This window comes from Nymphaea colorata, chromosome 2 (genome assembly GCF_008831285.2).
Source record: "Nymphaea colorata isolate Beijing-Zhang1983 chromosome 2, ASM883128v2, whole genome shotgun sequence".
Classification (NCBI taxonomy): Eukaryota; Viridiplantae; Streptophyta; class Magnoliopsida; order Nymphaeales; family Nymphaeaceae; genus Nymphaea; species Nymphaea colorata.
Genome location: NC_045139.1, coordinates 5,541,512 through 5,557,132, shown reverse-complemented (window position 1 = coordinate 5,557,132; position 15,621 = coordinate 5,541,512). Strand labels below are relative to the sequence as shown.

At 36.3% G+C, this 15,621-nt stretch overlaps 1 protein-coding gene across 1 annotated transcript; it reads left to right on the top strand.

Moving 5' to 3' along the window:
• Nucleotides 1–5,001: 5,001 nt before the first annotated feature.
• LOC116249322 (probable galacturonosyltransferase-like 3) lies at nt 5,002–6,716 on the top strand. Its single transcript, XM_031622570.2, has one exon. It carries the CDS (start codon nt 5,099–5,101, stop codon nt 6,140–6,142), a length of 1,044 nt encoding a protein of 347 aa, XP_031478430.1. The 5' UTR covers nt 5,002–5,098; the 3' UTR covers nt 6,143–6,716.
• Nucleotides 6,717–15,621: the final 8,905 nt, after the last annotated feature.

The window sequence follows — 15,621 nt, the reverse complement described above, 5'->3', positions numbered from 1 at the left end:
TTCAATTGGGCTCGGGTGTGAGTCGAAGCGGCACCTATATCTGGTGCGCACCCGATTCGATGTGGACTCCCGTGCGGTAGTAAAATAAAAGAGTTCGGTGACTTAGGATATCAATATCTGTGATTTGGACTCGATATCCGACCGAACTGTTCCAAAAATTTAGATATGAGAAAAAAAACTAATATTCGATTAGGAATTCTGATTTTAGAAATGACATTTGATTAGATTTAGATACAAATTTATTTTAAAACAAATTTTTATATCTAATGCTCTTATATTTTGAAAATAAGCTAAATTAGGTTCAAAATTTGGATATAAATATAAAAATCAGATTCAAATTATGAAATAGAATTTCAAATTTGGATACGACTTTTCATTGTTTGAATTCGAATCTAAATAAGTAAATATCCAAAAAAGCCAATAAGATTAAGAATATATCTAATTCCAATCCGATCCGTTAACATCCTAATTAAAGCACACATTAAGTGGTTAAATGAAAAAACTTAAACACTAGTCGGTTTTTCTCTATTTTACTATAATTCAGGTTCCCACAGAAAGTTTCAGAAAAAAAAAAAAAAAAAAAAAAAACTCCACCAGCTCCCATAATGGACGCACGTTTTAATTTGGACTGGATATGGATTGATTGTTTCGAAAATTTGGATATGAAATATATATATATATATATATATATATATATATATATATATATATATATATTCGATTAAAAAATCAGATCGGATTTAAAAACAAATTTGTATATCTAAATGCTCTATCTAAATGCTCTTATATTTTGAAAATCAACCAAATTTAGTTCAAAATTTTTATTTGGATATAAATATAAAAATCAGATTCAGATTGATTGTGAAATAGAATTTTGAATTGAGATATTACTTTTCGTTGTTTGTAGTCGACTAAAAAAGCGAATATGATTAATAATATATCTAATTCAAATCTGATCCTTAACATTCTTAATTAATTAAAAAGCACACATTAAGTGGTTAAATGAAAAAACTTAAACGCGAGTCGTTTTCTCGCTATTTTGGTAAACTTGAGGTTTCTATAAGAACTTTCAGACAAAAAATCCCCACCTAATCATGTTGCTGCACATTGAAGCCGAAACATGCGCCCACTAATTGTTCTTTCCCTTTAATTGGTCCGCCCCATTTCAAAAAGCCATGATTCTTGTCACCATTTCTTTATTGAAATTCTTTCTCATTTGATAATCAGATAAATGTTTAAAAAATATATTTCAATTTAAAAATAATAAAAATTTGAAAATTAAAAAAATTAGAAATACAAAACCCATTTAGTTAGATTAGGGCAGATTTATGATTCGCTAAAATTGGTATATTTTCATTTAAATCATATCTGCAAACTATTTTAATTTGATTCAATTTAGTAATCTTTTTTGGCAACCTAATTTGATAAAAAAAAACCCAACCCAATTTGATAACATAACTTTTAAATGAAAATGGATTTCTCCAGCTTGGTTATGTACTTAAAAGTTGGATTTAGATTCAAATTTAGATGTAAAAAAAAAAGCTGGATTCAGATACAATATAAGTTTCCTTCATTCATATATTCATTTTTCAATTTGCTTTTGAAAACAGAATCCAAATTTGATTAACGTTTTGAATCTGATTATATAGAAAGCAATTATATGGAAATCTCAGTCCAAACCATTTACATAATTTCAGTCTTTTAAAAACTTCATTTCTCAAAAAAAAAACTGCACTTGCGTTGGGAGACTTGTAGTTATTAATGGAAAAATGAGATGCAGTTTGAAGCAAGAGAATATATTTGGAGCGCGTGAAAAAGGAATAAAAATAAAAATAATAAAAGCGAGTAAAAACAAAAACAAATATGCAGTAACCTGACACAAAAGAAGCAATTTGACACTTATTGCAACAAAACAAAATATTTATTGATAGGAAAAAGTTCAAAAAAATGCTGCAGTTAAAAAGACAAAAAGAGTAAAACAGTCAACAGAGAAAGCGAAACAACTTGTTGGAAAACTTACTTTACCATTGAATTAAAAAAAAAAACTTATTTTTATTTTATTCTTACATATATTTTCCATTTATAAATTTTAATAAAAAAACATATTTTTATCATATTTTAAAAATAGATCGAAGCAGTCTCAAATATATTAAAAATCTAGTAATATAAAAATCAGATAATAGAAGATGACGAAACCTTTAGAGCTAGATCTGACCCATTGGCAACAACCGGAGTTCTGTCCTGCCTCAGACCAGGTGGGTCCGCGAGCATGTATGGGACTGACGTTTTCCTGAAAACGATATATTCAACTTATTAATTAATTACTTTCTTTTTTATGGGCCCCATATCTTTTTAGCAGTTCAAATCTAGATGTTCATTCTTTCGTGTGGGTCACGGGACATCAACCACATACCACCACCGACACTCCATTATTGAAGCCCCTCTTAATGCACCTTTCATATATATATATATATATATATATATATATATATATATATATATAACCGCTATATGCAGGGGCGGAGGGAGGGAGCTGCCTGGGCCATCGTTGGGGGTGAGTGTAGGGAAATTTTTTTTTATATTAAAAAGTTTAGTTTTTTTTAGTTTGACCCGGCCCGTCACTCCTCGTGGCTCTACCCGTCGCTCTTCTTGACCGACATGCGGATCGTTTGGCCTACCCCTGAAAAAAATCCTGGTTCCAACCAGAATTTTTTTCAGGGCGGACCAAACAGTCCATCAAACTTATTCGAGTACAACCAAACTAAATAAGAATCTAAAAAATACATTACCCAACAAAATTTTTTTTTTCAATTAGTTGGAATGAAGCCATGGTCTAGGTAGGCCCCTCTCTCCACATATATATATATATATATATATATATATATATATATATATATATATATATATATATATATATATATATATATATATATATATATATATATATAATAGGGGCGAAGGGAGGGGATGGCTTGTTTAGTTTGTGGCGCCACCCTAACTAACTAAAAAAAAATCATATTAAAAAATTTGAAAATTTTTAGTTGTCTAATGCATTTTTTTTTTATTCTGATAAAGTTTAATCTTATTCGGATATAAGTTAGTTGGACCGTTTGGTTTGTCCCTAATAAAAATCTTGACTCCACCCCGATCTATAATATCTTCCGATCTCTTATCTCAAACCAACGTGTCTATCAGATCTCTTATCTCAAACCAACGCTGCATTGACACCCGAAGTCTATAAATCTAAGATATCTTAAATCATGCGAGATTTTGAATCCGTGGTAAACAAACATGGGCTTAGGGTGTTTGGTAGCGTGGAATTTTAAATCTAAGGATGATTCAAATTCCACGATTTGTTGGGACCTACGATTTAAAGAAAGAGTAGATTTGGAATTCCTTTTAAGTAGCAAAAGCCTCTGATCTGAAGTCTGATTGGAGGAGAAGTGGCATTCAATTTCAAAGTTTCTGATTTAAGACCCAAAACTGTTTTATATAATTTCAAATAAAATAAAAAAAATTTACATTAAAAAAAATCAAATGCCTTTGACACCTTCCGTCATATAAAATATGGTCCTTATTTAAAAAGTTAAATAAAAAAGTTCAGTTTTTTTTTTTATGATTTTTTAAAAGAGAAAACGGCGATGCACGTTATCGGATCTGAAGCATAAGTTTAGATTTTGGATTTAAAATGGCCACACCACGTGCTTGATCTTGCCACGATGCCCGACGCAGAATGCTGGATTCGGATTCTGTTCGTTGAAAGCGAATCCGAACCGCTTTCGTCCCGAACACGTTAGAGAGTAAAGCGGAGACCGCGTGTATGGGTGACCGTGCGCGTGACTGAGCCCTTCGTACGCACTCCCCACTTAACTGCAGCAACTAAAACCCTAGAGAGAGAAAGAGTAAGAGAGAGATTTTTTTTTTAGCAAATTTCGAAAATGTTTAATTTTCGACTGCCCAAAAAACTCATTTCTTTTTTAAAATCCAACCTGTTTGTAATTTTATTTACCAATAATAATGTTCAATTTTATTTAATTTTATAAGCCTATTTTAAATACAAAATATTTAGAAACAAGTTGAGGACCCATTAATGAAAGCTCTTTGTAATTTACTGAAAATTGTCTTATTGAACCAACTTCTTAGCGATAAGCTCCAAACGACCCTGTATTTTTGAATTTATCAATTTAGTGATTTTAATTTAGAAATGAATTCTAACTTTTACAAAAAAAATGTCACTATTTAATTTTATTAATTGAAATATAAAATACAATAAAGATGCACAAAAAAATTTCAACAATATTCTTTGACAGCTAGATAATTCTTAATAAGGTAATATATAATTCCACTTTTAAAATTAAATTGTTTTAACCAGCAGTTAATCGCAATCCAACGGAGAGGATGCCCTAAATAAGGCATTTGACTTTAGTTCTTTTCTTTTTTGGTTGTTCGTTTAGATAATACTATAAAAAACTGCTTACTGTTTGCCAAATTTTCAAAGCTAACAAACAGGGGCTCAAATTGTTTATTTAATTAAAATCACCACCTTGCAATTTTAAAAAAAAGTGAAAATAGAAAAATTGTTTACGAAACTGCCCTCCAAAAAGCAGGATAGCTAAAAAATAGAAAAACAAATAAAAGAGACTATCAAAGTTTGGCGAGGGTTTTTTAGATATTTTCTTTAATGGGGTACTTTTGTAAGTCACATCTTTAATATAAGGTTTTCCACAGAAAAATTAGTGATTTGGGAAGAATCTAAAAAAGTTTGAGCGCCTATTTGTTAGACTTGAAAAGTTGATGCGGTCATCTGTTAATCGTCTAAAAGTTAGGGGTTTCTTGTAAATTTTTTAGTTTTTTTATTTAATTATTTATTTAATTAGTTTTTTATTTACTGTCTCGCAGTATCTATTAAGAGAGAGAGTGAGTGCAAGAAACCGCGTTTTTCCAGCCTGGCTCTCCCCCTCTTAACCTCTTGGGTCCCACCCCTCCACCTTTTCCCCTCCATTCTCTCTCTCTCCTCCCGACAACATCACCCCTCTCTCTCTCTCTGAGCTCTGCCGAGCTGTCCTCCAGAGCGCCACCACCGGCGGCGCCACCACCAATGGCAAGGGCTCACCACCACCGCCACCGCCACCTTCTCGTGGCCGTCTTCCTCCTACTGCATTTCTCGTCTCTGGCGTCCGCCAAGCCTCCGCAGCAGGAAAAGCAGCGTCCTCTGCCGGCATTCCACGAGGCCCCCGAGTTCAGAAACGGGGAAGGCTGCGACCGCAATGATACCATTCACGTCGCCATGACTCTCGACGCCGCCTACCTCCGCGGTTCGGTGGCGGGCATTCTCTCCGTCCTCCGCCACGCGGCCTGCCCAGAGAACGTCGTCTTCCACCTCTTGGCGGGGCCGAGTCGCCGGGCCGACCTCCACCGCGCCGTGCTCTCCACATTCCCTTACCTCAGCCTTCACCTCCACACCTTTGATCCCGACCTCGTCCGGCCCATGATCTCCTTCTCTGTCCGGCGTGCCTTGGACCAGCCCCTCAACTATGCCCGCATCTACCTCGCCGACCTCCTCCCTCGCTCTGTCACTCGCGTCATTTACCTGGACTCTGATCTCATTCTAGTTGACGACATAGCCAAACTGTGGTCGATTCCCCTCTCCCCGTTCATCCTTGGGGCCCCAGAATATTGTCATGCCAATTTTACCAAGTATTTCACCCCTCGCTTCTGGTCCAATCCTGCTTTCCGGCGAACTTTCGCCGGTCGCAGGACGCCCTGCTACTTCAATACCGGCGTCATGGTCATCGACGTGGAAGGGTGGCGTTCGCAGGGCATCACCCACCAGCTCGAGGCCTGGATGCGAGTCCAGAAGCGCACGCGGATCTACGAGCTCGGCTCTCTCCCGCCCTTTCTCCTCGTCTTCGCCGGAAATGTCAAGGCCGTCGAGCACAAGTGGAACCAGCACGGCCTCGGCGGAGATAACCAGGAGGGGCGGTGCCGGGATCTCCATCCGGGAGCTGTAAGCTTGCTTCATTGGAGTGGGAAGGGCAAGCCGTGGCTCCGGCTTGATTCCGGCCGGCCGTGCCCCCTGGATAGTCTCTGGGCACCTTACGACCTGTTCCGCTCGCCCCTCTTCCTCGACGACTTCAATTAATCCGCGAGCCCCTGAGTGTACATACGCATCAATTCTTCGCTTGCAGATGTCCCCTTTTTCTTCCTCTTCTTCTATTTTCGGGTCCGGCAAGCGGGATTAATCTGGTTGGTGCTTGTTGGTCGTGACCATGGGAGCAAGATCGGAGATTGCCAAGATGGTAAAATTGCAATCCTTCGAATTTGATCAAATCTCGAATTGTGCCATACCATTGATTTCTTTCTCTTGGTAAGTTCACCAGTAGTGTGCACAGGGAGCTCTGCAACTGCAATTTTTCTTGTAAAAAAATGGTGGCTGCAATGTTGATTATCGTAGGGGATAGAAGATGAAGATGAAAGTTAAAATTTGTGAATACTCTCAAGGGGAATGGAGCCATGGTGGTGAAGGGAGGCATTGGGAGTTGAATTTTTTCATTTCTTTTTTGCGGTGATCACTTCGGGAAAGTTGCTTGATGAGGAATCTTGATTCTGATTGCCTCATTCATCTTCTTTACCTTGTTTTGCGTTCCCCATGTTGTTACAATCTTGTATTGTATTCAATTTCATATTCAATAACTAAAAAACCAAGAAATTGTTCAGATTTCCTTTGCATTCTTTCCTTCTTTTCTTTGATTTCTTAAATTTGGGGAGAGTGCAGGAAAAATAAAACTCGGAGAAACTTTAATGGCTCCACCAATTCAGCTCTAAAAGTTGAAGCGGATGCGAGTCCAACCGTGACTGCTCATATGGGAGCCATGGCTCGGTCACCATGGCAGCTTCTTTCTGAATCCAAGTTGGAGAGTTACTATTGGGCATCAAGTAGCAACTCTATCAAGAACAGAACTTTTTCTTGCTTTTGCAGATGAGAAGAATCATGTGATGGGCTGTGTGGTTGGTTGAGTGTGCATTTTGATGTGTTCTGTATGTGTTTCTGTGATTCTCCATTTGGGGAGTGAGGAAAAAAGATAAAGAGAAAGAGGAGGCATGCAGAAACATGGAGATCTCTAACTTTTTTCTCCCTCATCCTGCTAGCTTTCGCTTTAATGGGTCCCTTTTTTAGCATTACACTTCCTTGTTTTCTGTTAGAGTTCTTTCTTATGGTAAAGCTTTTGCCATAATCTTTAAAAGAGGCTATTTTGACATTGGCTTCAGTTATGTTCTTGCCTTTTAAAATATTTTTTTTATTTTAAATAGAAAATATAAAATAAGCCCCAAAGATCTCATGAATATGGTCCAAATTAGTTTCAAAAGCCGTCATCGGCCGTATAATTCCTTTTTTTTGGTGAAATCTTGACCCCATATATATATATATATATATATATATATATATATATATATATATACACTTATTTGGCAAACACTCTTCTATAAACTACCACAAGTTTCCTTTACTAATTTGATACGTTGTTTATCACAAGTCCTGAAGAACAAGAAAAAAAAAAGGGAGGAGCTTCAGCTTCTTTGGAAAACCTGAAGTGGACTAAATTCTGCTTACTAAGCCTGGCCATGTTCGTATCGCCCCATTCTAAACTTGTAATACGAAAGCACTCATCTTTTAGAAACAAGGTCATGTTTGGATTTCTTATTTATGGTTCTGTGAGTTATGAAATAATTTGGATACAAGGCATGTTATATATATATATATATATATATATATATATGACCCAAATTGTAGCGGCCTTTTGTAAAATTGTCGATTAAAAAGAAAAATATGCGTATACGTGAACATAATATCGGTTACAAAAGTTAGAGACATGTTTATTTTGCAAGGTGAGGTTAGGTGGACTCCTATTCATATTATGTCAAGGGATGAACTTTTGGCATCATTCTCATGCAGGATGATGTAAGGATCTGGTTTCTGAACTTTTGGCTTTTTTTCTTTTTAGCTGCATCAAGTGAATGCCGTTCTCTAAGTTTTGTTACTTTTCTTTTTTCTTTACTTCGAATTCGAACTACTTACAACCATTTACTATGTCCAATTTATCGGTGTGTTGGCATATTCCGGTTCAAATTCGGACTCAAATACCAATAAGGAAAATCTTATAGCATACTTTACTTTGATTTTTAAATTCACAATTCAAATGTTTTTTTTTTTTGCATCCAAATTTGAATCCAAACCACATTATAATATGTTGAGAACTGAGACATTTATTTGAAACTGAATCTGAATTTAAATCCCGCTTGGAAATTTATTTAAAACTAAATCCCGATCCAAATCCAATCATGTATACTTTCTTAAATTTAAATTCAAACTGATTTCTTAATTGAATATTAATTTTTTTTTATATTCAACTTTTTTCAAAGCAATTTGATCAAATATATGATTCAAATCTGATCTGTTGACATCCTGGATGAAAATCAACCAATCCAAATTGTGTTTGTTTATGTGTATACGTGTGCATAAACACCCAATTCGGCCGCATAATTAAATTACTGATCAAGCATAACCACATCCCAAGAGATTCCATCAATCTCTCTCTAAAAAACTAGAACGTCTCTGAGTGCTCTTCCGGGATTGTCTCCCGTTTTTCTCAATTTTGGCTTCATTTTGTGGATGCAAACATCAGTCCTTTCCATCACCGATCTTCATCTTTTGTTGCACTTCTTGTTGTATTCTTTGGCACTCTGGTTCTATACGGACAAGAACTGAACAAATCAGTATCGTCCATTTTTTGCCTTTTTCTTTGTTCCGAAAGAAAAATCATTTTTAGTTCTTTTATTTTTATTGAGTAGTTAGATTCTTCAGTATAATGTGATGGAGATATATTCACTAAACTGATTGGGACTAAATTGAATTCAGTCATGTGGCTTTGCCTTGTTGCCTTCCTCTCTCTTTTTGGTTGCCTGGTGTAATAAAGTGAAGTCTTTGTCGATCACAATAAAGAAAAGAGTAGTTGCTTGAAGATCAATTTTAATGTAGATGGAACATTTTTCTCCAAGAATTGTTGTAATGAAGATTAGGTGGCTCTCGAAAAGGCAAAACTTTTTTCTAGTAAAGTTTGACACTCAAATGGCAATACTCCTTTGGAGGAGAGTTCTACGCTTTTGATGTTGCCATATAGTTAAAAATTTCATATCTATCATTAAAAAACATTGTATTAGCGAGACAATTTAGGATGCAGTAACGTTGGGTGAGTAGGAAGAGTATTCCATTTTACTGCTTAATAATACTGGTTTCTTCCATCTGTATAGGGTAGAGGTGAATAATGAGTCGAGCTACTCAAACCCAATTCGTTAGAGCTCGGTTCGTGAACGAGTTCGAACCGAGTCATTTGCGTAATGAGTCGAGCTCGAGCTCAACACATGACTGTAAGATTTGATTTGATTAATATGAGACTTGAAAAATAAGTTTTTTTTAATGAAATATGTTCACTAATTCATTTTAAATAAAAAACCAAAAATAACCTGATATGGTCCAACACTGGCAGATGCGTAGCAGTAATACACATCTTTGTCCGTATGATTCAAATTTTGATATATACAACATTTAAGGCTATATTTGTTTAGGTCGTATTTAAAAGGAGAAGGGATTTGGAAAACATTATGGATCTTAGATCTGAGATCTAAGATCTGTTGGACCTCAAATTCAAGGTTTTTGCTAATTAATGGATCCAAAATCCATGGTGCTAGAGTCCATAATTTTGGATTGCATACCAGGGTGGCCGGACGCCTAAGCTAGGCTCAAGTAATAATAGGCTTGGCTAGAGCATAACCCAATTGAGATAAGAACGCCAATAGAACTTGACAACATCATATATACACATGATTAAGGCTGGGCACTGGGTCGAACCACCGGCGGGTACTCGGTACTCGACCAAACTCGGGCCTGGGCCTAGAAAAAGGGAACGGGGCCGGCCTGATAATTTATCAGGCCAGCCCAGGTGGACCCTAGAAGCTCGGGTGGGCCCGATAATTTATTTTCAATATTTATTTTATTAATTTATATATATAACTATAATATTTTATTATGATTAATTACATTTATATATTATTTTTTACTAAAAATATTTTTAATTTAAGCGTGCCGGGCTCGGGTTTTAAAGGTTGGGCTAGGCTTGAGCCTAAATTTCAGGTATCAAGCCAGCTCGAGCTTGACTCTTTATGGGGCGGGGTCAAATGCCCAGATTTAGATACGATCTTAAGAATATTATCATGAGAAACATATACTAACTTAATCATCTTTGAGTATAGTAATGTTTTTATGATAATAGAAAAATGAACGGCTCCAGTACCCATATGAAACATAGGCTAGATATGTCTACAATGTTCATATTTTGTTTAAAACACATTTTAACAATAATTTAAAAGGCTTGGCTTTTATCCCAGGCCCAAGTGGCCCGTAATATACCAATTTCATTAGGAGTTCAGAACTTCTTTAGGACCTACGTGGGGAGCGGGACACACGTCAATTAGAGTGTCGCACATCTATTGTTCACAGGGATCTAACTGTCGATTGGACTTCCACTAACTGTCAATCCGACTAGCTACACTGCACCCCTACGGACCACTAATGACATAAGGACTTATTTTCATTCTAAAAGGTTTGTTATCTCAACAAAATTGGGATAAATGATTACGGAGTTTACCTATGTGAAAGAATTTGCTTCATTGGCTATCTTCAGCATTGAAAAGCCTCAAGGTTATCCCTAAGGAGATTGTTATAGTAGGATCGAGTAGGGGCTCGCAGGCGTCTGGTCTGCATTTCAAATTCTCGAGAGCCAACTCCTTGTGCTGCAAACATTGAGTCACTGATGTGCAAGTTGAAGCATAGCGGGAGTGGCATTTCGAGGCACTAAAACATGTTCTGTACCTTAGGAGATGAGAAGTTGGGTGGCGAACTTCGGCCTTTTTCTGGATGGTAGGTGAAACCCCTCTCATCCAAATGCCTCTAGGTTGAAAGACATCGAAGCCCCATTTGTTTTGCCCAAAAACCTTTGGGTTATAGGTTGAGACCATGTATTAAAAATGACTATCATACCCCTACTGCTGCTGGTTAAATGGAAGACTCCTTAAGGGCAAAAGTGAAACCCCAAACAAATTTCTCATGTAAACTTATGGAAGTGCCCTTCTAATAAAACATAGGAACATGTCTTCTCATATGAACGACATAACATGAAAAGCAGTCTATAAGACAAGCAGGGCCATAAAATTTGATTCAAGAAAGCGTTTCCCTTTGGTCTTTACATGGCACCATGACTATGATGGGTTTTTTTTTCTCCATATTAAATGTCAAAATTACAAAAGAATTTAATATAAAGGAAAAAAAAACAAGAGAAAAAATCTAGTTATTCATCTGTCTCTAATTATTTATTCATCTTTTCCCATCAGGATCGCATAGATCCAGGTACCATGGTCTGGATTTGTGATTAAAAAAATGCATTTTATCAATGTCTTTATGGGTGTGTTTGATTGATCTCAAATCTGTGATAGCTGATCAAACTGTGGATTTCAGCTTCTACTCCCAAGGTGGATTTCAAATCCACACTTTAATGTAAAAAGTGTAGATTTGAAATCAGTTTTTTTTTTTTTTTTTGGGTGGGGGGATGAGATTTGAAAACTGCTGATCTCAAATCTGCAGTGATCTGAGATGACCACTGGTCTGAGGTCTATGGTAATCAAATACAACTTAAGGTTGACACGATTATTTCCAGTTTCATTAATTTGACGTTTTTGGAGGTATGAACTCTTATTATGCCATGTTGCAAAAAAAAATGAAATTGGAATTGACCTAAATAATTCTATTCCAGTTGAATGGATGACAACCAATTTGTCTATAGCCTATTGAAGAGCCATAGATGTCAACTTTTATTTATTTTTAATATATTTTGTTCATCTAGACTGCATATATTGGTAATATGATATTCTATTCGGCGAGTTTACCATGGGTCCACCCAGGTCCTGAAGTAACCCTACACTCTGAATCTATCGATGAATTATTAGTGATTCGATTCACAAGCCGATTTTCATAGTATTAATACAAAATTAACAAAATTTAAAAACGTTGGTGGCGACCCAACGAGCCGACTTATGCCCACTTGTTACTTGCATGCAAATCTTGCATCATTAACCAAAGGTGTTCATTGGAAATGTTAAAAAAATTGAAATATTCGGTAAATGTAAATATAATTAATGTCTTTGTGTAAGATAAAATTATCATCTGGTACAAGATTGGGATCTATTTTAACCAACCCAATGAGAGCACCATCTTCTAGCAGTAAAGAAATCATTGGGAAGGACGGGCCTCTATACTGGAACCCCTTTAAATGGAGGACTCGTTATGTCTTTATGAAAATCATTTGCGTTTTAAGCTCGGGCTTGTCTGAAGACAATTAGAACGTGTTTGATTGCACGAGATTGTTTTTCATTGGGAAGATATGTCGGTGTCCTATACAATTTATCTTTGTAATCAAACAAACCCTCAAGTCATGTTCGATGGCTTTGGATCTGAGTTTAGATCCACGGCAGATTAAATCCACAAGTTAAACAAATAGTAGATTTCTCAACTGCCGATCACAAATCTGTGTTACCTTTTAAAACCTGTGGTAGCCTCGGATATGAAATCCGAAGCGATCAAACCTCGCTTGGAAGTGAAGAGTTCAATAGTAAAATACTGCTTAGTCGACAAAAACTTTTATCATGCAATCTTTTAGGTGAAAATATGGAGTTAGAAAGAAGTTTTCAAAACATATTTCAGGAATTCAAGAAATGGAAACAAAATCCAGATTTTCAAAACCCCTTTGTGTTTGTTGGACTTGAGTTTATGTTGCAGGAAATAAATTTCTCAGTTTGAGAAGAATGAAACATGAAAAAAGATCATTGTTGGATTAAGGAATGTTTTGAGAGCTCAACAAATACTTTTTTCATTTTGAAATTTTTTTTCCAAACTATGGGGCAGAAAAAAATTTCTGGAAAGAAATTTATGAAAGCCAAGCCAACGATTACTTTTCTCATCCTAAGTTTGATGGGCAAGAAAAATTTTAAAAATTTGAATTTTATTTTCAGTGGTGCAGGAAATATCTGGCCGATTAAACGGGCCCTTGGAGGGACAAGGGCTTCCTAGATTTTTGTTTCCGTGAAAAACAGAAACTTTCCATTTCAAACAGCTTCTTAAATAAGGTTCATATCCTCAGCCGTTTTATGTCCCGACACGCCGGTGTCTTGCTCCCCACCCAGGTCTTGAGGAAACCTCTGCACCTATGAGAGAGGGGTTGGAGAGAGGGTTCAGCCTCTTCTCTATGTCATTGAGACTGTCTTCCAAATTGAATAGTGTTTGATGGGACGTTGTCCTCCAAGGATAATTTTTGCTAAAATAAACTTAGAGAAATTCACAAATAATTTGTTCTATGTTTTAATAAAGAATATATTCTTTAAAAATATATCTCCAAACCACATTTTTTTAAGTAAATTTCCCTAAAATTTGACATCTCTCTCTCCCACTCTCTCTATCATTTGTCTTCAAGTGCTGTGAATTGTTTTACTAGCTTGACGATTACTGATAAATTTTTAACATTAAATAGTTCTCTATATAAATACATAAAAGTTGAGCTTTTTTTGTTTGTAATTTCTCCAAAATTTATTCTTCCCATTAAAGAGTGCCCATTGGCAATCTTGAGTTGATACAACCTTTCAGAGCCTACCCACTAAAAAACACATCCAGCTATGACAAGCGACTAATTATGTCCACCAAGTATATTGACTTATTTTAGAAAATGACATTCATAACTTTAGCTTTAAAAGGCCAGCGGCGGAACCAGCAACTTTTGGCTGAGTGGCAATAATAATAATACATAGTAACTTAATTTTAAACATTTTAAAAACATAGTAAATGTAACGCCTCTTTTGAAAAGTTTAATTATGTATTGAACAGATCTTCAAAGGCTTATAAAAGAGGCTGTTAAGTAGTTAGTTATCCTGATCCTTTTGAAACTGAAGTTATTGGGAGCATGTTGCGATTCATCCAACTAAAGACCTAAGCCTGATGGGGGGTTGGAGGTGGGTTGAGTCGTTACACTTGTAGCAAATCATGGTTTAACAATTAGACCTGGGGTCCCTTCATGCATGGACGAGTGTGCCATAAAAGGGGTGGATTGTAACACCGCATTTGAGAAGTTTAGTTTCATATTGAATATTATAAGGGATCTTCAAAATCTTATAAGGAAGCTTGTTAGTGTTTTGTTGTCTTGGTTCTTAGTTTTTTAGTTTGGAACCACAGCTGTTAGGGGTCAAATTGAAATCCATCAAACCAAGCACCTAAGCCTATTGTGGGAGTGGTTCGGTTCGTTTCTGTAAAATAGTTGAGGAATTCTAAAATTAGATAAATAAATGGTATGGGTCTAGGGCTGCACATGAGCGGAGTAGAGTCTGAGCTCGTCCAGCTCGACTCGGCTTAAAAAACTCAAGCTCGAACTTGAGTTGAACTCCTTATACCAAGATCGAGCTTAAACTCGACTACACAAAATAAAGCTCAAACTCAACTTGTTTAACCCATTTAACTCATTTAGGTGTTGACTCATTAACTTGTTTAACTCGCGTAAGCGTTAACTCGTTTACCTCGTGTAAGCATTCAACTCATGTAACTTGTGAAACTGGCTTTAGCAACATTATATAGAATACCGGTTTGTGAGTCGGGTCGAGTTCCTGAAACTCGAACTCGACTCATTTATCGTTTTGAGTATCTTTGTAAGCTCAAACTCATCTCATTTATAAACGAGTCGAGCACGAGCCGAGTTTTTTCAAGTGAATTCGAGTCGAACCCAAGTTGACTCGGCTAGTTGTGCAACCCTATGTGGGTCCATCTGGCCAACTGCCCATACAAGCCCACACACCAGCTAGTGCAAGGGTCTTTGGTCAATGCAAGCAACCATGAGATCAGTAACAGTTCAAAACCCATGGAAGCCGCTTAGTTGAGGCAAAAGCACTAGAAGTTCAAAACTTAGGAGAGCCGCTTCATCTGTCATGCATGGTAGACACTGACTCTACAAGCCAAAGCATATATAATAAATAAAGGGGATTTGGTAACAGGAATGGTTCTTTAAAACGCAAAGTTCCACAAATGTGTTTTAGAGAACCCAGTATTCCTATTACCAAACACCCTCTTAAGGACAAAGGTGTGACCTATAGACAATTGACAAATTTATTCTTGTGTTTTACTCAAGTGTTCAGAGTTTGCATTTGATAAGTAACAAAATTATCCTTAGAAAAAAACTGAGTTAATAGAACGCATACCAGTACTTTTAATATGTCATAAGCTGATTTGGTGAAATATCAAGACTATGGTAAGTTAATAACCATGGTTAAAGTAAGGGTGGTTTATCTTAAAAGAGTAGCACTTGACTCATCAATTGAGTAGACTTCCACCCATCAATAGATGGATTCAACCAATTGCGTACAAGACAAAGATGGGTTTGGAAAAGCTCAACAAGAAAAAATAGAACCCCTAAATCCAAAGTCCATTTACAAACAGGTTATCCATTTAGATAAGCCAAAACTCGTAGTTAAAAGCAA

What these genes read in the sequence shown, in the direction of transcription:
- LOC116249322 (XM_031622570.2), top strand. Translation starts at nt 5,099, where the DNA reads ATGGCAAGGGCTCACCACCACCGCCACCGCCACCTTCTCGTGGCCGTC.